Source organism: Astatotilapia calliptera, chromosome 17, assembly GCF_964374335.1.
Source record: "Astatotilapia calliptera chromosome 17, fAstCal68.1, whole genome shotgun sequence".
Lineage (NCBI taxonomy): Eukaryota > Metazoa > Chordata > Actinopteri > Cichliformes > Cichlidae > Astatotilapia > Astatotilapia calliptera.
In genome coordinates, this window is record NC_137438.1 from 24170482 (window position 1) to 24194561 (window position 24080).

The 24080-nt window shown below is 39.6% G+C and overlaps 1 protein-coding gene across 2 annotated transcripts in view; it reads right to left on the minus strand.

Annotated features, from left to right (window-relative positions):
- Positions 1-24080, minus strand: part of LOC113008735 (ankyrin repeat- and BTB/POZ domain-containing protein 3-A) — a 259075-nt gene that overhangs the window by 40017 nt on the left and 194978 nt on the right. For both annotated transcript variants that reach the window (XM_026146398.2, XM_026146397.2), the window contains exons 3-5: positions 16413-16620; positions 3122-3274; positions 320-485 (exon numbers count right to left, since the gene is read on the minus strand). In XM_026146398.2, the coding sequence (XP_026002183.2) occupies positions 320-485; positions 3122-3274; positions 16413-16620 (527 nt within the window). The remainder of the gene's footprint in view (positions 1-319; positions 486-3121; positions 3275-16412; positions 16621-24080) is intronic.

Sequence of the window (24080 nt, forward strand, 5' to 3'; positions counted from 1 at the left end):
TTGTGCAGGGTTAGTGCAGTACACACAAACAGACACAAAGAAAAACTCTCTTAAAAATGTGAATTATTTTCCTTCTGTATTAAAAAAAAAGAAAGATGCATGAAAACTGTATCGTGAATTTAGCACGCTGCATTACTCAGTGAGAGAGCAGCCTGTGCTCAGCATGTGTGCATGAACTGCACTGGGTTGCCAGGTACTTGCTAGAAATCCACATTTTATTGTATCTCCAACCCCTGAGCTGTGCAAATGTGGGATTTTAAAGTTGTTATATATATGTGAGTGTGTGTGCAGGAGAGCGTGGGTGTGTTAGGTGCCAGACCTGCTCGCTCATGCTGTTAATGCCATCGGGCCCCAGCAGGTTCACGGCCTGCTTGACCAGGTCCGTCCGACCGCAGTTGAGCATCCTGAAGCCCAGATCCTGCAGGAACTTGGCCTCTGTGGAGGCTGCGTCCAGCTTTCTAGTGGCACAGAAGCAATCCTCGGCTCTGCAGACAGAAACAGCAGATCTATTACTTTGATTAAGACGAAGCTTATGTCAGAAATGGATTTTGAGATCCGAGCACATACATCTCCACGGCATGCTGAGGGAAGCTGAAAACGATTGCTGATCAGGCTTTCATAACTCAAATTCTCCTTATCAGGAAACAAACTTGCAACTTTATAAGTACTGATCTGCTTCAATTTGAAAGTCAGTTCCTTAATATCTGAGTTTGTCAACACTCACTTCTCTTTGATTGCTTCTGGTTCAGTACTTTTCTTAAGCAGCTTCTCTCCAGGTAAGGCTTCTGGTGTGACTCATTATTACCCACTCACGTCCCCCGTAAAGCCTCTTAATCCAAGCATCTGTCACAACTGCAGTTTCCACAGAGAAACCTTTGCCGGATGTTGGTCTACATATACATGACAGTTAAATCTGACATATGCAAAGAGATGCATTAATTGGCACCTCGAAGTAGTTCATTTATTAGTTCTTTACAAATACATGAAAAGTGAAAAGACTCTTAACCCGGTGACTCTGTGACAAATTACAGAAAGATTACAGAGTAAGCGGCGACGAGGTAAATATGGTGCACGGCTTTGTAACCGCTGTGGAGTGTTTGCAAATGAGGGAAGAAAGAGAGGGCGAGCGAGGCGAGACTGTGAGTGAGTCAGAAACAAATACAGAGAGAAGATTTATAGGTTACTGCTGTCCAAGAAAGAAGGACAAACACAGTTCGTTTAGCAACTGACAAGCCTCATGAAAAAGCTTTTAAATTTTACAGTGCGAGGCGAAATTCAGTTCACTGTGGGGCTACGATGAAATGTTAACATGTTGTTAATGTTGTCATTAATAATAAAACAATACAGGGTGTGCTCCTGTGAACTAAAGGCCGGCGCACACTTTTTGTCTATAATCCCCACATTATTCCATTAATCACACTCATTTGTTTAGTTTGGCTCCATATTTTCTCCCGGCTGTCCTTGCCATCCCTAGTCAGTCTTTACGCTCCACTCAGCAACAACCGCAGTGGGTGAAAACAATGAAGCCAATGCAAAAGTGTCAAAAACTGCAGCCCAGCTTTAAATGTATGACGATCCCCACAGATTCCCATTTTAAGATTAAATAAAAAATTAACTTAATGAATAAACTCACACAAATTAAATTGTATTAAAGGGCTAAAGTCATGTGTAATTGGGGTGTGGCTGGTTGCTATTCATCACAGAGGTCCTCTAATCTATGTTTGTGCCCCTTAAACCATTTAATTGTAATTATCTAAAAAATATGGTTTAAAACCGAATCCAAGAATCTGTGCTCCAGTTTTGGTTAACATTTAATGAGCAAGCTTCTTTCCACCGATTAGTAACTTTCCTTGTAAGATAGTTCAGCCACATCTGGTTACCCCCCACCCAAAAAACAACAACAATAACAAAAAAACATGATTATGATGGTCAAAATGCTTGTGCTGAGGTTTCATAATCATAGTCTACAATGACCAATTAGTGATGAATATCTATTTCCATCTTTTATACGCAGTCTGTGGAGTTACGATCGTATGTGTCCTGTAATTTTTATGGGAAGCCATCAAACAGCTGCTGAAGGACTTCACTAAATTTGCCACTCGTGTAAACCTGCAGGTAATGGTGGAAAAGTCAAGGGATGATAAAAGTCAGTTAGATATCCCTAAATGCTGCTTATTTATATAAAGCTGTAGACAAAATGGCTTCATTGCACAATATAAGAGTTAAAATGAATTTACGTGTGGGGATTTATCCATTAATTGCTGTATTGTCATAGATAAAGTGCATGTATTTGCCAGCCAAACTGACAGACCTACAGCAGACTGAGTTGTTTTGAAGTTGCCAACTGACGTCAGGTAGTTGCAAAGCGGGTCCACGTCTTCAAAGCAACCATTTCATGGGCAACAGGACTGCAGTGTCATTGCACACGGTTGTAATAATGTTTTGTCCGTGTGGTGATATAGAACCAGTGTTTCCCCTGTCTGTAGCAAAGCAGCACATTCCTGCTTTCCAAAGGAGACAGCAAAAGGTGGAAAGACACAGCATGAAAAAGAAAAGGAAAACAGCACCGTGCTTATGAAACTCTGCCCCCTGGTGGTGACAGTTTTTGTTAAATTCCGTAGAGGGTGATCGCAAAACACACCTTTCAATAATGAAAAATAAAATAATCGCAACTATTCTACTGAAAAGCTGTTCGATATACAAAGATGGACACTGAGGAGGATGAATGGATGATGACATATTGATCAGGTCTGTTCAAGTCAAACTGCTCTCTTAAAATGTTTTGTCTGATGTAAACACCATGTAATAAGTCAGGTTACATGTAAACAGCTGACCTCAAATCTGTAATCAGAAAGCAAATGTGCAAGTAACTGCTGATCATGTCTCCATATTCATCTACATGTTCTAACACTGTGGATGAGATTCTGTTAAAATAAAGTGTGAGTGATTGTTACAAGTCATTCTTGTGTTTGGTATACGAGACTTGGTTGAAGTTTATGCTAATGCAGCATCTGCTGACTGAACGTGCATGTGCAGGCTTACAGGTTTCATAAATGGATGACACTGAGCTTCATTCTCCAGCAGGTTTGTGCAGTAAATGTTATTGACATCGTATTCTTACTTTATTTGTCGGGGTTCACAGTCCACGCCGGGCAACAGCAGCCTGGCAGCCTGCCTCACATCGTCACTGTCCACAGAGAAGCTCCGTCGATGTTCAGTGTGAGCAACCGCCACCCGGATCCACTCCATCAGCGGGGGCAGCACCAGGAACGGCCTGCGGAGAAAACAGGTTCATGTGCTACTGTTTAATATCTTAATTAAGTCAGAATACATGAAGACTCACATTTAGTTGTAATTATTTATGAGAAAAACAAAAGAGTCTTTTGGGGAAATTCCATAAATGCTTATTTTTCCTAGATGGCTGGAGGGGCAGTTATGTGTGTGACAGAAAGAAAAGTCAAATCTGTGCAGCTGTAAGTGAAGGATAAACTCTGTGCTGTTAATGGAACAGAAGAGCATGAATCACACTGCCGTCTAACTGGACCGAAGTGACTACTGCAGCTTCCTTACGTGCATGGGTTGTTTTTCTGACACTGAGTCAGCAGGCAGTCTGGCACTAGTTTAAAGCAGATTAAGCCAAGTTATAAAAAAAGTGTGTGCTGCTCCACTTTTGTTTGATTGTGTGTGCATAAATGGACAGCTATTTGCACTTTTTGTAGGAGCTTTTTAGCTGAAGCGATGTTCAGAGCTCTCCTTTCAGCTGTCTGTGGCCACAGGAGCTAAATCCCAATGTCTGGAATGGGGGATGTGAACCTGTGAGACCTTTTGGCCTCCAGCTAACTTAAATTTGACAGCCTTTGAATTTCAAATGATGACATAAAGAGTAAAACCTCTGACATTGTTTTAAAAGTCACAAACCTAGCACACTGCACAAATAGTTTGACGAGAACCAGGGAGCTGATATTCCATTGGAAAAAATGATCTGCTTCAGGTCTAAATGTAAGGATTAATATGTTATAGCTGAAGAGAAATGATCTACCTAACCTGGAAAACGATGTTAGCTGATGAAGGTTTGTTTGGAGGTTCATTCTACAAACTAAGGTGGCTGTAAGTCTGATAAGACGGAGACTTAAACAGGGAAAGTAATTTGGGTTGTTGTTAAGAGTCTAGCAGCTGGCGTCTGCTCTGTGTGTGATACAACATGACATTATTGTTTTTTTGTTTGTTTGTTTACACAGGTGTTTTGTGTTAGAGTTCTCTGTCTACACAGCATTTCGTCAAATTAATTCAACACAGAAGGAGATACCATCAAGAAAATATGTAAACATAAAATTGTAATTTCTAGCACGCACGCACGCACACACACACACGCGCACGCACGCACGCACACACACACACACACACACACACACACATACATGCTGGTAAAAGGCTGACAAAAAAATACTTAGTTTAGCTTTAAATTGTTTTTCTTTTCAACTTTTTGACATATTTGTAGAAACGATGGGAGATTTTTATATTAAATACAGCCAAAATTTCAAATAATGAAACTTAGGCCCAACAAACCAGTCAAAGCAGGTGGCTGCTCCTCCTTGAGCCTACCTCTGCTGGAGTTTTTCTTTTCTTTCCCACTGTTGACACTTGCTTGCTCACGGGGGTCTTGTGCTCACTGGGGTTTACTTTCTATGATTTTATGGTCTTTACCTTACAATATAAAATGCCCTGAGTGGACTGCTGTTGCAAACTGGTGTGATATAAATAAAATTAAAACTAAAAGTCTATTTAATTTCTGTCCAGGCAAAAGATCAGGTTTCTTTTTTTTCCACTTGTGGTTCAGTGCAAATACAGCATTTTACTGATATATCAGTGCGTTAGCATAAAGATTCTCATATAACAGAGCAGAAGAAGACAGCATGGAAATCAGTGAGTATAAATGGTGACAGGCAGAGCCAGAAGTTTTTCTCTTGTGTCATATTTAAAGTGTAGCACCTTAAATACACATCTGAAGACACTAGGTCCTTGAGATCCAGTACAATCAAAACCCATAAAAGACTTTACATTTGTACACTTCTTTCTTCTACAGGAGTGACTGTGTATAAAGAAATGTGAAAGTTGAGAGTTGTGAGTGTATAAAACAATCAAATAAAGCAAAACGCCAAATAAAGACTTTTTTTTTAAAGTTGAATTTAAAATAACACACAAAGTAACTAAATGACTCTGGTCTTAATGTTGCTCTGAGTCACTACTTGTGCCCAAACCAACCCATTATCATTTCTCATGAGTCACGCATCAGCCTAACTTCCTAAACACAACCCAATAAGAGGCAGTGTGAAAGCCATCTGGAGCATCACACAGGCATTCGAGACATTTTTACTGACTCATTTTGAAAAAGGTCTAAACCTCTGTGACTTCAAAGCCGGTCACAGCCCTGGTGACGGTTCCTGTTGACGTCACAGTTCACGCAAGCGATGACCGACGAGTCAACCATAATCAAAGGCTCTGACTGCGAGCACAGAAACTCCTCCCTCCAGCTGTTCAAACCTGTTCAAGCCATTCCATAGAAAATGAGTTTAGAGGAAGGGGGAGAAGCTGAAACAGCTTGTTTCACAAATGCCTAGGAAATAAGTATAACAGAAAAAGGATTATTATGAACTGTAAATCATGCAAAGCTACTCTAGCTCAAAAATAATAAATATGGAAATATGGATAAGGAAATAAAAAAAAACACTAAAAAACTAAATATATAAACTCTAAATCTTCTAACTCAATCATAATTTATTTATATATCAAAAATGTAAAAGTTACCGTATTACTAACATTTCCAAAATAAATCATATAAAAATTAAATAATATTGCTAATGTGATCTTCTCAGGTGAAAATTAACTCTTCAAACTGATAATATCAGCACGTTGTCAGGTTCATCATGTGCAGTTTGCTTTGGTCATCTTTCAAATTTAAAAAAAAAAAAATCACTTACCGTATTTCCCGGACTACAAAGCGCACCTGAATATTAGCCGCACAAGCTAAAATCAGGGGAAAATCCTGTTTTGTACATACATTAGCCGCAAAAAAACAAAACAAAAAAAAACAAAACAAAACAAAAAAACATACATTAGCCGCACCTGACTAAAAGACTAAAGTTCTCTGTCCATATGACAGAGAATATGCATGTTCTTTTAGTTTTCATATTATAATTTATATTTAATTGTGTTGTGGTTTGCAGTGTTTTGTGTTCTTTTCACTTTAAATTTGTGAAAGGAAAAAGCTGAAAATTTAAATAGTTAAAACTTGAAATGTGAATAGTTGATTTTTGTATTATATGATTTATTTATTACATTTTATGTGGAGTGAATAAATAAAAGTATATTTACGGTGGCCCCTAGAGACAAAGCACATACAAACTTCAAATCACGTACGAACTCTGAAGCATGTACAAACTCCAAAACACGTAAAAACACGTACAAACTCCAAAACACGTAAAAACACGTACAAACTCCGAAGCACGTAAAAACTCAGAAGCATATAAAAGCTCAGAAGCACATAAAAACTCAAAACACGTACAAAAGACAACAGAAGTGCTCCAGGATGCTGGGCACAGTGTTGAGCCTTTGTTATCTTGTGGCTACACAAGCCAGCAAGTACCAACGACCGGATTTGGTGTGTGGTAATAACAGGTAAATGAACTTTTTTTTAAATTATTTGAATATATATATGAGTGCCTGTGTATAAATACACAAACAATACACACATGCTTTCAATTGTGTAATTTAAGTGATCTAGTAGCTCTGCTTTGGAAGTTCAGTTCATGCTAGAAATGTGTTTTGGAGTTTATACGTGTTTTGTCTCTAGGGGCCACCGCATATATTTATATATAAACATATATAAATAAAACCACTTGTTTTTACGTTAGTAATTCCTTTTGTGCATAATTTTATATTATTGTTAATAATAAATTAATTAAAGCAACAAAACAACCTGAAGAGCCGGTTCGGAGCCGAAAGAGCCGGCTCTTTTTAGTGAGCCGAACCGAAAGAGCCGGATCTCTAAAAAGAGCCGGAAATCCCATCACTAGTGACCAACATACCACTCTTGAACCCCGATACTGTGTGTCTGATCACATGCCCTTCCGCCAGGCAACGTAGTGCCGTACAACAGCAGAACAAACAAAACATATGACGATATGACAAAATCATGGACAATCCATAGAAAAGCCGCACCTGACTAAAAGCCGCAGGGTTCAAAGCTTGTGCAAAAAGTAGCGGCTTATAGCCCGACAATTACGGTAATGAAGACTCCAGCTGAACACTGAGAGCCACAAACTTTCTAATTAAAGATGCCCTTACTGATATGTGAAAAGGCAGCAAGTCAATGTTCATAAGTTATAACTCTAAGAGTGGAGAACAGAAAGAGATCTAGATGCTACAACCTCCCTAAATTCTCTTATTACCCTCTTTAATCAACATCAGTAATGGGTCTCGCCTGTCTGACAAGTTCATATTTCATCATTTGTTTCCTGTACAAGTATGTGTGTATGTGTGTGTGCTTGTGTGTTTTTATTATCTCTCCCTCATAAACACAGACTTGTGTTGTTGTGTCCGTTATTAATCATTTCTCCTGTCCAACAGCAGCTAAATTCAGGTGAGGCATTCATCAGATATTTTCAGTTTTACCACAATGATGTTTTACTGAGTAAAAATGGACAGGATTGAAAACAAATCTGTTCTCGTGACCTTCTCAGATCTTCATAGCCTTGAACTAAAACTAAACCATAACTGTAATTTACTTTCTTCTTAAAGTTGTTACATGAGCAATTCCACTCTCATGGTATTAGCCCAATTAGCAATTAGCATAGCTTAGTATACAGACTCAAGGCAGGGAGTAGTTCCCATGTTCCTCTGGGCTTACATGGCGTATAAGCCAAACTTGAATATGTTTCCTGGTCTGTATAATGTGACATGGGCTTTCATAGAAACACCTTAAAAGTGGTTAATAGGGTTCTTTGTAAAACTGAGAAATACAGACAACCATTCACAGCCACAGCCATCAAATACTTCAAAACACAAGATGTAATGGGAAACTTAAATTTAAAACTTGAACAAAAGTGAACAGTAGCTGTTAGGGGATGACGATATAAAAACGTCCATCGTTTCATTTTACGCTATCGTTTGTTTCGCAGTGTCGCAAAATAAACTGTTTACGGCAATATTTTTTTCATCGTTTTGATGGTCACTGTAGTGGCTATATTAATTTTTTAAGTTCTCTCTTTCTCTTATATTTAATATAACCACACTACAGACGGACAAGCGCCTGTTTTTATGCGTTGTGGTTAGCAACAACGACGGTAACACCATCGCGTGTCCGCTTGTTTATGTTCCACATAAACCTTTCACAATAAAGCTCAAGATCCTGTTGAGACTTTTCAAAAATAAACTAAACCACGTGAAAGAGCAGATTATTTACGGATGAGAAGTAAAAAAGAGCCACCAGGTGCTAAAAAATAAACCTTAGACTCAAACGTTAGAACAGGCTTTTCCCCGCAGCACGCCGTGTAATAAATACTCACAGAGAAAACGACGGCCGTTACAACTTATGTCTAAAAATGTGTAGCTTCATGCATCTTTTAAAACACTCGACTCCAGCTACATGACGCACAGCTGGAAACAATTCCCGCAAGTCGAACTGCCCGAGATTCACAGAATTTACAGAAAATGTTACATTTTTGTGATTTATATCGTTATCGGGACGATAGAATTCTTATATCGGGATATGAGATTTTGGTCATATCGCATAGCCCTAGTAGCTGTACAGTACATTCCCAGGTATTGCACAGTACACCCTCCTGAAACCAATAAGAGTCAGTGCTTCAGTCCACCTGTATTGTGCTGTGCTGTTCAGAGACTTATCGCCTTCTTAAAGGATAGAAATACAAAGCCTCACATCTTCCAGCAATCAGCACAGTGCTCCCCCAGGAGCTGCCTGCCAGTTAAAACTATCAGAAAATTAAGTCAGGTATTCCCGATAAGTGCAAAGTGGAAATTATATCACAAAGCGCTATTCTGGAGAAACATCTGATAGTGAAATGCTCAGTGAGCTGGCAGTGCTCTTGGATATCCAGTCACTCTAATTTCACACCACATGTGGACATTCACTGGAGCCAGAGAAGAAAACCTAGATGGAAAAACAGGTAAAAAATGTTTTTTTCTATTCAGCTGCCTCTTTAAAAGAAAAATTCACTCAGGCAAGACGTGAAACCACTTCCTTGTGTCGAAGAGGGCTCAATTTAAAAAAAAAAAAAAAAAAAAAGCATCTTTGTCGAGCAAAGCTAATACTCATAGTTTTCTCCATGAAAATGGAGCAGAACAGAGGTATTCTGGGCAAGATTTGTTTGAATAATTTTATATATTTATTTTTGTGTATTGTACTAGCTCCAGCAAAGCATTTTGTTCCATCTAATACACAATAATCATAGGTTAGCGTAAATGTTGTTGCTACTTGTTCCTTCAGAAACAGCATTTTATCCAAAAAGTTTAAGATAAAAAATGATTTGTCATTAAATTCCCCCCCCGCCCACTGTGTTTGTTGTTTTACGTATTGATTGTTCACCATTAGTTTCGTTAGCAGAATTAAATTTGGATACTTTATATTAATAACACTTATGAAATATTTTCCTAAGTGTCAACAGTCCACTTTTATTTAACCTCCTGTGGTGTAAGCTTTTTGTTTTTTTAAGAAAATGAGGGATATGTTTATAATTATGTTATTGTTATATATTTTTGAAGATTCACAATCCTAAAAACAATATGTGTTACAGAGTGTGCTGGGATGATGTATTCTTGTAGGCCAATCCAGAACTTAGAATTCCCCCAGGTGTCTCAACAAAATCCCAATGGGAAATACTTATTAAAAAAACCAAATTCCTCTCTCATCCCTGCGGGCGATTTATCCTTCTAGCTCGGATCCTCTAACTGTCTCTAACAGATCCTCTGAGAGCTTGAGGGTCCTGTATATTTGCTGTTCCTAGGACTGCACTCTTCTGGACAGAGATCTTGGATGTTGTTCCTGGGATCTGCTGGAGACACTCGCCTCGCTTGGGAGTCACTTCACCGAGTGCTCTGATTACCACTGGGACCACTATTACCTTCACCCTCCACATCTTCGCTCAGCCCTTGGTACTTTTCCAGCTTCTCGTGTTCCTTCTTCCTGATGTTGCTGTCATTGACTATAACTTCCAATCACTATGGCTGTCTTCCTTTGCTTGTCCACTATGTCCGGTTGGTTAGCCATCACCACTTTGTCTGTCTGTATCTCGAAGTCCAATCAGATCTTGGCTCGGTCATTCTTGTTCCTATTGTTAGCCACTTCTTCTGTCTGCTGGTGGTAAATACCAGGCAGGGGCCTGTCATTCCATGATGGCTCTTCTCCTTGCTCCTCTTCTTTCTTGGGTTTCTGCAGCCTGAGCACACGGTCAATTGTGGTTGTAGTTTCCATTCTCTTGTATTTGTTGTCATATCAAGTCTTCTTGTTTCTGTAGATTTTCTTGTGTGTCTTGTTCCAGTCTTTACTTCCCATCTGTCTGATTATCTTCACCTGTGTGGATCACATGCACCTGTGTCTCTATCGCCTCATATTTCTAATCCATAATTACTCCCCAGAGTATATTCATACGTCTCCCTTTGTTAAATCCTACTATTGATTTCCCTGCTTGTGTTCTGTGTTCCCTGGACTCCTGGTTCATGTAACCTTTTGTGATTCAGCCAAAGACTCATTTGTTTCTGCCCACATGTCCTGGTTTGGGTCCTCTCCACTTCAACCTCACAATGATAAATTATTGTAAAAAAGAGATTTGGTTAAAGACTGAACAGACTGGACTGATCTAAAAGACTCTTCTTCTCTTGGCAGCATGTTCCATGTACATCCTACTCATTTCTAATAATTATCCTATCAAGCTTGTAAAGTGGTGCTTTTCTCTACCCTGCATTAGCGAGCAAACAGAATAACCCTGGCTAATATATACTTTTTGGAGTGTCTTACTCTCTGAAGTGGGTAATTTGTAGACAATTACAAAAACATTTCTTTCACATGGTTTTCATTAGCGAGCTTTCTCCTTTTTATAGTTATACACCCTTTTATATCCTCTTTATAAACTAAGCTATTCAGGATACTTGAAATCATTAATACTGATCGAGTTACAAGTAATTTTGACTCACCAGATCCCAGTTTAAATGATAATAACACAGGATATTTTCCTTCAAGGCCTTTAAACCTATGAGGAAGTCTCAGATGGACATTGGGAAACCTTAAAGCATCAAATTAAACAGGCTGATTTCATGTTACAGTCAGTTAAATTATATTGTAGGTCCATCAGTAAAGGTCTGTTCAGAGCTTTTCTCCCTTATGACCCTCTAGCAACTATAATTTCTTAGAGAAAAATTTTTTTTTCCAACACGAGCCCCGTACCCAAGTGAGAGAAACCATCAGTGATGGCTATGCTTGCTGTTTATGCAGGCGTCTGGTAAATCTGCTGTAAGCACATGTTTTATCAAGGCACCAGCTTTCAGATACTGACGTTTTACTACTCAACACTGTGTGTGCATCAGTTTCTCATTCCATAACTCAGTCTTTCCTTGTCTGTACACCAACAGTGTGCCAGGAACTGAACTGCATTTAAAAAAAGGAGGGTTTTCCTTTCTGCTTAGCATTTGGCTGACCAATGCAACAATGCAGAGCTCCTCCCTTTTCACTGAGCTTTTGGAAGATGTATTTTACATTGCAAGGTTTGAAAAAGAGGAGAGACCAAGTCTGGAATGAAAACACTGCGGGAAATGTTATCCATCGATGCAGACAGTTGGCCTGCAGCAACATACAACAGCCAGAACTGCCAGAGTAAAAGAGTAAACGTCTGTTCCAAATTACCAAATACATCAAAGCAGCTCTCTCACTACTTTTACTTACCACTAAACTTAAAAATTGAAGTCTTGCAGAGACATTTCTCTTCTTCTAAAGCAAATTTACATGAGGTAAATATTCAAAGCTCAGGTGTAAAAGTCATTGCAGTAATTTTTCACCTCACTGAAGCTTGTCTGAAGTTCCCCCAAAATAACCCAAAAAGATGATCTTATCTCATTTGATCATATTCTGTCTTCCTCTCATCCTGCTGTGTCTTTCAGGCCCTTTTTGACTTGTCTTCAACCTTTCAGTTGAATGCTAAATAGAGAATTTTCTCTCCGGGGGCCTGAACCTGCTGACATGTCACTCAGCCTGACATTCCTAGTGCTCCCCGGGGTCGTCAGGATTGAGTTTCTATCTCTGCAGAGTGGAAGAAAGATGTTTGAATATCTGTCCATCCGTCCATCCAAGAAAAGTCCCTCTAGTTCCCATCAATCTGCTCAAGGCCTAGGGAAGTGTCAGCGCTGAGCAGCACACAGCTTCTTACCAGATCGCTTGTGGTGCGAAAAACTTGTGCGAGGGTCAAGGAACATTTGCACTAACTGGTATAACTGACAGTGGCAATGTGGTTGAAAGGATGAAAATACCTAAATGCCACCAGGAACAGCATTTGCTTCTACACGTAGACAAAAAATTTTCTCTAAAATGATCACATATCAGCAGTGTTGGGGAGTAACGGAATACATGTAGAGCCGTTACGTATTTAAAATACAAAATATGAGTAACTGTATTCCGTTACAGTTACCGTTTAAAAAGGTGGTATTCAGAATATAGTTACTTTGTTGAAATAAATGGATTACACTGCGGTACTTTCCTGTTTCATTTTGTCGCGGGTCAGGACTGTTTGGGTTTTGTTTGACAGCTACGTTCTGTTGTTCCAGGCGGCAGCTTTACGGTTGCCATGGTTACATGGCGACGCGCTCTCTCTCTCTCTCTCTCTGCGACTGTGTGTTTCCTGGGTGAGAGAGCGCCTTTTCGTTGTTGTTGTTGTTGTGCTAAGCTAACAGGCAGAATGCTACAAGCATAGCTCTAAAGAATGTAGCATCATGGGCAGTGTAGTCCGTGTTGCAGGGAGAATGGACTGCCATACACGTAATGGGTCTGTGAGCGCGAAGAGGGAGAAAAAGGGGAGTGGAAAAGTACGAGTTGTCATCGAGCAACAACAGGAGCTGGAAGCATGTAAATATAATAATAACCACTGCAGCCAAGAAGAGTGCCTGACGAGCCCAGTTGTAAGTAAGCTATTAAGACTCGACTGTACACCGTGTTCGTGTTTTCCTCCGAAACAATAAGTTCCGTTGGAGCAGTCTTTCAACGCCTCTCTCTGTCTCTCGCAAGAAAAGTTGACCCAGACAACAAAGTAAAGCAATTTTTCGGCTACGAGCCAACAGGGACCCCGCCGTATTAGTCAGAGGTCCCTTTACTACAGTTCGGAGACGCGGACCTTCAGTAATAGTAATACATCACACAGCAATAGTACATTCACGTTGTTGTAAAAAGCATGATAATATATTAAGTAATCCAAAGTATTCAGAATACATTACTGTCATTGAGTAACGTAACGGAATACGTTACAGAATACATTTTGGGGCATGTATTCTGTATTCTGTAACGGAATACATTTTAAAAGTAACCTTCCCAACACTGCATATCAGAGTGTGCTAGGTTTCCTTTAGTTTGTTGCTACCCCACTGGACCTGTCTGGACTAGACTGATGTCATTTTTTGACAAAAGGTACCACCATTAGCTAAGCTATTGTAGTCCATCTTATTAGTTTACTAGTCAACTGTTACTGGTAACACCCTAGTTACACAAGCTTAGAGACTAGTCAGCACCCCCCTGGCAACCACTTGTTGCTAGGTTGCTGGAATTGCTGCCAGATGCTAGGTAGAATTGGTTGCAAAGAGGTATACAATGCAGCAACAAAAATCTCCTTGCAGTTGCTTTGGTCATAGTTTGCATGGAGGTTTCCAACTTGGCTGCAAACACTCACCAACTAAACCAACTACTGTCTAGGTGGTAGTGAAACAGAGAAGGCTCCCTTTCAACTTCCAGGCTTAAGCAGTGAAGCAAATCTTTTACTTTAAGAACAAACCTACTGTTGAACTCTTCACAGTTTTACTACTGCCCTGTATGTAGTTGTCTAACATTTCCATACAAGTTTTTGTCTGCCAGCCAACCAAAACAAAGGCACCTGCCATCCCCTGTGACGCCCAATCAGATGGCTGCCCCTCCCTGAGCCTGTTTCTGGCAAAGATTTCTTCCTGTTAAAAGGAAGTTTTTCTTTTCGACTGTCGCTTGCTCATAGGGGGGTTGTTTGATTGTTGGGGTTTTCTCTATAGGTTCTTTACCTGTTGTTGTGAATTGGCACTATGTAAATAAAATTAAATTGAATTAAACTGAACTGTGGCAATCTGCTAAAGGGCAAAGAGAACACAGTTTTTTTTTTTGGTACACCAAGCTTTTTGCAACCAATTTCACTGAACAACCCCAAGCAACAACTCCCAATTCAATTTGGGAATGCACCTTTTTCCCTAGTGAATAGAAGTTGCCGGGGGATCACTGACTCGTCTTTAGCCCTGCAGGACTGGAGCCTAAACTTTCCATGTTCTTTTTTCTTTTTAAATTCAAAAGTATGAGACATGTAACATTAAAGAAATTCTTTTAGATCCAAATAGTAAAACAACACAGATGGGGAAAACGGGAAAAGATAAATAAAATAATGTCAAATCAGACTAAACAATGCAAAATAAAAGTACAACTCTTGGTCCTTTAGCTTAAATCTGACCTAAACGGCTTAATAAACTCAATCCATCGTTTACAACAGTATCTGCTTCAAGTTAATTTTCCCATTGCAGATACACCAGTTTCACATCAAACCAGTGTAATGTTGGTGGTTTTAGACAACATTGTTCCCAGTAAACTTGCAAATATAGAAACGGATATAGAATCATAAAGATGTTAGAAAAAAAGAATAAAGAGCTGGGGAAAGGCCATGACTTTACGTGTTCAGATGATATCCATTCACTTACAGCGGGTAGATTATTCTCTGTATATGACCACAGTTACAAACAACAAAAATACTCCTCAGTCTCTCGTTTTCTTTCCCTCTCCATACACAGAACTGATGAAGCTCCAATTTGCATTTTTAGCAGGTAGATAGCACTGTATTAATCAAGTGCAACAATTGTGCTGTTATGGAATAATTTTGAAATAATAATAGCTATGAATTTTTTTTAAATAGCTGAGCATGGTTAACTGACTGAAGCAGAGGAATAACTATTGCTCATTTTAAGCTCTTTTACTGTGCAAAATTGATCACAAGGCGAGTTCCACTTAAAAGTTTTGACATATTAAGCTTTCTTTTTGCGTTTGTTGCTGACAATCACTGGTTTTCTTGAACCCATAATCAGTTTTTTCCAGGAAATAAACCAGTATATTCTCTGTCTTTGTTCAGATTATCACCAGTCAGTGGTAAATCCTTGTAAACAACTGAGAGCAGAAATAAAAGCCATGTGCTAATCTTGTTATAGCGTAGACAGAGCATTCAAATTCTAAAAAGGAAAGAAAATGGAGGGACAAACCCAAGCCACATTAACTTACCATTTTCCCAGCAAGTTTCTTTAGTGGATTGCCACTTGCACTCTATCCAGCCATCTATTTTCTCAACTGCTTATCCAACTTAAAGTCTCAGGAGAGACTGAAGCCTTATCACAGCTGACACTAGGTGAGAGGCTGGATATAACGTGGACGTGTCTAACACATAGAGACAGACAGCCACTCACACTCACATCCACACCTGTGGACAATTTAGAATCACCAAATGACAAGAAACTGGCCCCATGAGATCTAATACCAACTTTTTAGCTATGAATTTTACTTTAATGAGTTGACTTTGAATAACATGCATAGCACTCAAATGCATGAGTGGTTTAGCTGCTGTGAGGATCTAATTTGGGGAGAAACCAACCCTTAGACCTCAGATTTTATCTGCACCTCCTGAGGTCAGGCCGAGTATTTCTGAGAAGCTCTGAGATATATTTATGCATTGCAATCCCAAACTGCTGGTTCAGTAAGGTTAGTCTAGAGCCTTCCCAAGCTCCTTACCTGCCTGCTTCAGCTGTCAGCCCATGTTGCTGACTAAAAGACTCCTGCCCTTTTACATGCACACAGGGAAAGTAAAGTCATTACTGCAGACAGACAGGGTGAGTGGGAGGAGACGTTACTGAAATAATCTCAACGGGCCAGGTTAACAAGTGCAGGATGTTTTGCTTCCAGGACGACATGTTTTGTGCATTATTGCTCATCTTTTAAAAATGCTATCGATTATTCAGTTTTCTCCTGGGATTACAGAATTTAAACTATTAAGCTGAGTCAGCTGGATGGTCTCTTTGAGCTAACCTGAATGTGGTCACAGTACAAAACACCTGATTCCCCGAGTGTCTGAAGCCTCTGTTGGACTCACCTCTCAGTTTGTAAGGTGACTTTGGATGGCTCTACGTTGGGGTTTTCCCACTCCATCTGCGGGCAGTGCATGAAGTAACACAGGGTATAGAGGGCTTCGGGCTCCCAGTGCACTGTGGTGTTGGCCTTCTGGTGGACCGGAGTCCCGTTGCTGGCATTCTTGATGTGCAGCGGCTGGAGGTGGTGCATGGCCCGGGAGACCAAATCACCTGGAGGGAATTTATGAATATATCAGTGGCAGCGTGGTGGGCGATGTAAAAATAACAAACTGTAATTTATCAAGGATGAAATAATAACACTGTGTACTACACTGATAAAAGTCTTACATATCATTCTGAGAGCAAAAACCCATTTCCTACTCCAACCCTCAGACACAAAAGTACTCACGATGACGCACTCCCTCATTCACACACCCTCTGATTCAGCCTACGTGTAGTCATACACATGTGCCCGCACAATCATGAGTGGGGAAATGACTGCCTTGAAATGAATCTTACAGACATCGGGTCTCTCTCAGTGAAAACACACTCAGACATGTGTGCTCTCACTCTCAGTCTGTCCTCGTTTTATCTGTAGCACTTATTTTTCTCCCATGTTTTCCTGGTTGATGATGCACAGAGTCACAGGGAAGCTGCAGGATCTGTGTCACTGAGCATATGTGTGTGCTAAATTTAAAATGAATGAGTACAGGGTTTTTTAAAACACTGTGAATGCCTTGTTATAAGGAACAGGGTTGAATGAGTGAATGTCAGATTGGTAGATGGGCTCTCGGTTTTGGCTGGACGAAGAGCTACAATCCTTTTCTATATTTTTAAAATATAGACTTTAAATACATCTACACTTATTAAGTAAACCTAGTGAACTACTCGTTAACGTAAATCTCTGATCAGCCAATCAAAGGTATCTCGTTATGTAGACATAACCAAGACAACCTGATGAGGAAAGGTTATTCAAACTGGGATGTTCCCACACAACCATCTGTAGGGTTTACAGAGAATGTTCCAAAGAAGAAAACATCCAGTGAGCGGCGCTTCTCTGGGTGAAAATGTCTTGTTGATTTCAGGTCAAAGGAGAACGCCCAAGCAGTTTCAAGCTGACAGGAAAGCTTGTCACAACTGAGGAATGTCAATGAAGATTCGAGACAAAGCGAGAAATATCAAGTTTCTGTTTTTTAACGCCAACATTTGTTTGATAGCTGCAGACTTTCACCTTCACATACAGAGGCTATTATAACCACGGCTTGTTTTTAAATAACAACACTGATAAACCATTTATGTTCACCAAAGTGTAAATTCTGTCTCATTTGTTGCTCGATGAACAAGCTATCATTAAAGACCTGTGATGCAGACAGGTTTGATGGATGTTTGACGTTTTTACTCCTCTCTCGATCTAGGCTATTCGATTGATTTTATTTTTCTCGAAAGCATGAAAGTATAGTATGCTATAAAATGAGCCTTTAGAGATGAGTCAACAGATTGGTGACTGTTTTTTAAGCCCTTTTTGATGCAAGCTCGAAGGGATTCGTATCTCCTCCTGGAATCAAACTGTGGATATTTGCTTGCTTGTTTAAAACACCACATTATGGAGCCACACGTAATAATAAACTGAAAAACACATGTATCCCCACAGTTAGCTAGCACTGCTGCTGGACTTCAGTTTATCTTGATGTCTCTATTAGTAACATAATGAGAGTTCAACTGTGTTGGCGGTAGCTCACATTATTTTCACAAAAGCCAATACATGACACATATTGAGAATCCAGTCACGGTTTCAGGATCACTGCAGTTTACCCTTTGATGCTTTTATCGGAGGAGTAAAGTGTAAATGAATACCCAAATGTCTTGAATAAAAAAAGGAATGAGAATATTTTGAGAGTAGTTTTTTACTGGCTTGAATGCAGATATATGGTTAATGATGTTCTCTACTTCTGTGTGCACAGCTGTCAGTGGGCACAACACCAGATGTGTTTGAATATCTGCAAATGTGGGCGATAACCAGAGGTCTGCGGGGCTGCAGCCCCAACTCATGTACCATCTTTCTAACGATCCTGAGGAGTTGCGCAAAAAAGCTTACAACTGAACAGCTGTGCGCATTAGAAACCATAACAGCTAGAGAGATTAAGTAAAATACTTTCTTTTTGAGGGCAGCATAGGGTACATTTTATACTAATTTTTTTTTCTTCGTCATGAATGCGGTCCGTTCATTTTGGTGTGATCTCTTTCAAGCTGTGTCTGTGCACAGCAGGAACCAGGAGCAAAAGAGAGTCAGAAGAAATTTTACAGTTCTAATAGTTTTGAAGCACTGGAGGAGGTATGAATTTCAAATTCTGAAATTTGTGACGTGTGTTGCAGAAGCAGATATTTAGCACTGACATTTTGGAAGTCATCATTCTCTAATTTAGACGGCGTCGCAGCAGTTTATAGATGAGGTCGTTAGCGATGCATTTAAGAGTAACGATGCAGCTCTGAGAGGGAAAATACTGCAGTGTGAGCCTGAGGGGTTGATTTCTCAGATAAAAAATGATACTCGTATTGATCTAATTACATCTATTTACTCAGTTTACTGGAATACTGGAGGCTCCAGGTTTGTGGAGGAATATGGACGCTGAGGTAAGGTCGATGATGCACGTACTGTATATGTGTGAGAATTGGAAGCCCTGAGCTGCAGTATAACAGCAAACACATCGCCTTCTGATCTAGTTTGATTGTTTGTTCCAAAAATATCCAGTCTGAGTAAAGTTGCCCTGTCTTGAAATCTCATTCCTCAGACAGACTGACACGGTGAATCTGAGCCTAAGGTTCTCCATCTGTCAAACTAAAGGCCTCTGACAGAGTTCACAGGCAGCCAGACGAAAACAGAGCGCGCTGCTCACAGCACTGTTTACACTCAGGCCCCGGGGAGCCTCATAGACGGCCGAGAAAGAATTAAACACATCAATGAATAATTGAAAACGAGGCAAACACGCTCAGCTTCCGTGATTGTGTTCAAGTGGAGCGGTGCTATAAATCTCCCGTCTTGAGGTTAGACATGATGAGGTACGGTCATTTCTGAGGCAGCTTCTAAAGGAGCTGAGGAAAAGCTGTAGAAATCACAGTTTGACCTGCTGTCAGGCTGATGAATTTCAGGTTGCTCGATGGGTCAGCAAAACATCAGCCTTGTACCACTGGTGGTTTCTTTTAACCATGACCACAATCCCAATCCTGCCAAGATGGACATTTACCAAACCCAGCAACTGAGTATTTTTAAGGAAGCCGCCCAAAGAACGAGGAGAAAAATAAGAAGGCTACTTCTACAGCTACTGCAGCTGTTATTACTACAATTTCAACTCCTATTTTCAATTTATTTGAATAATCCAGTTTCCAAGTGCTTTAATTCCGCAGGCATTCAGCAGTAATAATCAAAGAGGATTAGGGCCAATGGGAAAAAAAGTGGACATGTCTTTTTTTCTTCTTTTCCAGAATTCGGATTAAAAAAAATTTAGATTAAGTTCGGAATTCTGAGAAAAAAAAAAATCAGAATTCTGAGAAAAAGGAATTCTGACTTTAATCTCATAATTCTGACTTTTTTCTCAGCATTCTGGAAAAAATGTGCCAACTTTTTTTTTTCAGTGGCTGTGGATATCGGTAGTTAGCATAACAACAGCAATAGCTGCTGTGACTTCAGACACGCTCACAACAGTATGAGACAAGTTTCATTATTGTATGGGGGCGGTGACACTGAGGACTTGTGAACATTGGAAGTTTTATATGCAAAACTATATATTCAGCCATGTACTTTAAAAGTTACTGCAAGCTTCTATACCCGTTACTTTAAAAAATATAGCCTTTTGAGAACGGATTTTTTTTTTTGATACACCTTGTAGTGCACAGGTAGTCCAGCTGGGTTTGGTCCAGTTCAGAAATGCTTTTGCAGTCAATGGATGCAGGAATTTTTGTAAGTGTTTTCTACCATTGAATAAATTTTCTACATACTGTGAGGTATGTAGGATGTTCACCCTTGGTAGAGATATGATCTTGGTATTTTATCTACTTATGCCTTTTACGGTATATGGATCTATCATGCTGCAGGTGAAACTCTAGAAGAGGCAACACAATTAAGTCCAGTTACTGTTAACATTTTCTCGACTACTCTCCTGGAACAAGTCTTCCAGTAGGTCAACTCCATGCTGTCAAGGTCAGCCAGCGATCTAGTGATTTGCATATTATAAATCTAAACAACCCAAATAAATCCCAAAGAGTATAAATATTAGAACAGAGGAAAAGTTAATTTCATTAGAAAACAACAGAACTGATGCTCTGGCCGACCTTAGCATGCTGAGTCACTGCCTGACCACCTGATGGTGACCTTATCTTGGTGCCAGTGGCTGGGGGCAGACACATCACCAGTACCTCCCCACACCCTCCATTATTATTATGGGTCCAGACTGAGCAGTCATACACACTCATATAAAACACGGCATACACAGCACACACAACCACCTGTACACTGATGTTAGTGTTTACACCCGTATGATTGCTCTGTATCCATGTCTTGTCCTATTCTGTGATTCCAAAATAAAATGATACAAAAATAAAACTTAAAAGCTTCATTCTGGAAGATCCAGCTAACAGGTCCAACCAGTGGATGTTATAGGCGACATGCTTGCCTTAAGGCAACAATTGTTGTGATTTGGCACTGTATAAATAAATAAATTGAATTGGATTTATTACTTTTTCTGGGCTTTTTACCTTCTCTTTGAGCCTTCTTTCTGCCGATTGGTCGCCCCTCACAAACAGACTTCATATTCATTGTGTAATATGAGCATCCACTCTTGCAACATTGTATATATACTGTATGAGAGGGGGAAAGGAATGGCATAACAAGGGCTTATTAAAAATAAACTACATATCTTATAAATAAGCACAAAAAACAGTCATTACTTGCAGCTACACAGAAACTCTAGCATTTTTCTGAATGTGGTAATCATCAGTATTCAGATGCTGTTTACTGTATATTTGGATCGCAGTAGCGTTAAACTAGAACCTCAAGCAGGCGGAGTAAAGTGAGCATAGAAAACCTTTCCACTCCAGGTCCCTAAGCTACTCTCCGTATGTTAACAAAGTGCGACACTGGCCTGAATATTAAGAGGAGAAGTGAGGCATTAATAAACATTAAAAAAGAGAAAACCGAGATGACTGAAGCATGCATTTACATTGGGAAACACTCTGCACAACAGGAAACAATACAGGAGCAGAGAACTGCTAACTCCTTTAACTGGACGCACTCCCCATGTGTTTGTAGAGCTTGCTGAGCAAAAGCAGATCTCTTTGGCCAATCTACATCCATAAATAGCAATCCACTTCTCTCTTTTTTTAAAGCCACATTTAACATTAGAGTCAGGCACCATGCAAATACTTAAACCACTGCTATCCCTCTGAGCAAAACCCAACGCCCGAGTCGATAATCAAGCTTTCTTTGCCTTCATTAATTGTTCCCGTGACTTTGGTTTTGTCAGCAGGACAACATTTGCTCCCATCTCCTTTGCTGTAATTATCTAAGCAACACTCCTATGAGGTTCATGCTTCATCTGATTTGAATTAATCATAAGGGACAGCTTAGTGTCTTTCTTTCTCCGAGCCAAGTCCTTCCCTTTTGGAAGGACTCATTACTGAGCAAAACTTTGTTCCTTATTACCCGTATTAAAAAAGTGACTCTGCATAAAGGAAAAACTTTCTGCTGTAACAACTTGTCACAAAAACTTTAAATTCTGTTATACAAACAACATGTTTCCCCTCAGAGTCCACAGAAACATAAATGTAGCATCATTAAAAGTTTACAACCTTTCTTATTTTGTGCTCTTTGCTCTGTACGAGTAGCTAACACTAAATGGCTAACAGCAAGAATGGTAAAATTCCTATTGTACCTGAAAGCAGGTTGACAGTGTTGTACAAACATTAACAATGCAAGACAATACAATGTCTTCTATTTCACTCTAACCCTCCAGCATGTTTTTGTCACAAGTGTCTTCCTCTTAAAAGGGAGTTCTTCCTCACCACCATCACCAAGTGCTTGCTTGCTGGTAACATGGTGTGATCACTATTCCAGATCCACTTATCAGTTTATTAGCCACTCATTTCATTTAGTTGTGCAGACATGGTCAAGACAACCTGCTGAAAATTAAACCAAGAACCAGAATCAAGAAGAAAGGTTATTTAAGTAACTCTGAACATGGCATCGCTCTCAGTGGTCTGAGCATTTTCAGATACTGTTGGATCGACTGAGATCCCCGCCACACAACCGTCTCTACAGAGAATGGTTTGAACAAGAGAAAATATCCAGTTACCAGCAGTCAGATACCAGAACTGCTTCAAGCTGATCGGAAGGAAACAGTAACTCAACTAACCATTCATTACCACCAAGGTGTGGAAAAGAACATCTCTGAATAACACAGCAGAAAACGACCACCCTGGGCGCCACTCCTGTCATGGTAGGGTCAGATTTTGGTGCAAACAACACGAAAGCATGAATCTATCCTGCTTGTATCAATGGTTCAGGCTTCTGTTAGTGTGATGGTGTGGGGGTTATATGACATTTCATCCAATAGAGGTTGGGTTATATCTCAGGATCAGTGAAAGGTTTGAAGTGATGATGCAAAAAAACAATTCATCTAATTGTTCTTGAGACACTCCAGATCATGCTGAGAGAACTGCAAGGCAGAGAGTCCCCACAATCACTTACCTAGTCTCATTAACCAGTATATAACTAAAGCAAGTTTTGGGTTTGACGTTTTCAACCTCAACTTTTGACAGAGAAAAACCTTCACACCTCTCACTCCAGAAAAAAGTTCAAACATACCACACACTCAGCCGGGCTTCTTTATTAAAAACTACAGAATGCCTGCTGGCATCGACGTATAAAGGCTCACAAAGTGTAGCTGTTTCTCCTGAATAACACTTGCTACATGTTGACATCTCAACAACACAGCTTTTTTAAATGTCAAATTTATAGGCTGTTTTCTCAGTTTGACATGAGTATGTGGGCCAGATTAAGTTTTCTCTGTCAAGGTTCAGATTGTTTTTAGAGGATATTTCACTTCGAAGTTTTTTCAGCAGGTACAATAAAGCACAATGCAATTATGTTCTTATAACGAGTAGCCACAGGGAATGTGGTTTGAGTTATTGTACTGGGAACAGTCTGTACTTTGATGCAATTTAACTGTGATACATTTATTTTGTGCAATGTACGAGAACAAAACTTTAAAAAGATTTTTTAAGTTATTAGTGGAATTCAGATAATTTGCTTCACGAAGTGATTAAATGGTGTTATATTTGGTAAAATAATGCCAATCCTACTCTTGATCCGACTCTGTGGTAATGTCAATATGCTTTTGATTTGAGTTTAATGGGTTCTATTTTTTTTCACGAGGAAATTATTTACATTTATATCACAGAGTCTGAATTCTTCATGAGACTTTAACACGAAGGCAGTGCCAGTGTTGTATTGTGTAATAAATAATCCATTCCTTACTCAGTAGCTATTTTTTAAAATAGAGTGCAAACTTCCCTTTCACACTTTTTTTTTTTAATCTTAGAAGTATACTTCTATGTTTAATGATTAATTTGCGTGAATCTGTCTGTAAGCTGTATTTACACTGTAGCTTATATTTATTATCACACAATCAGAAGGGAGG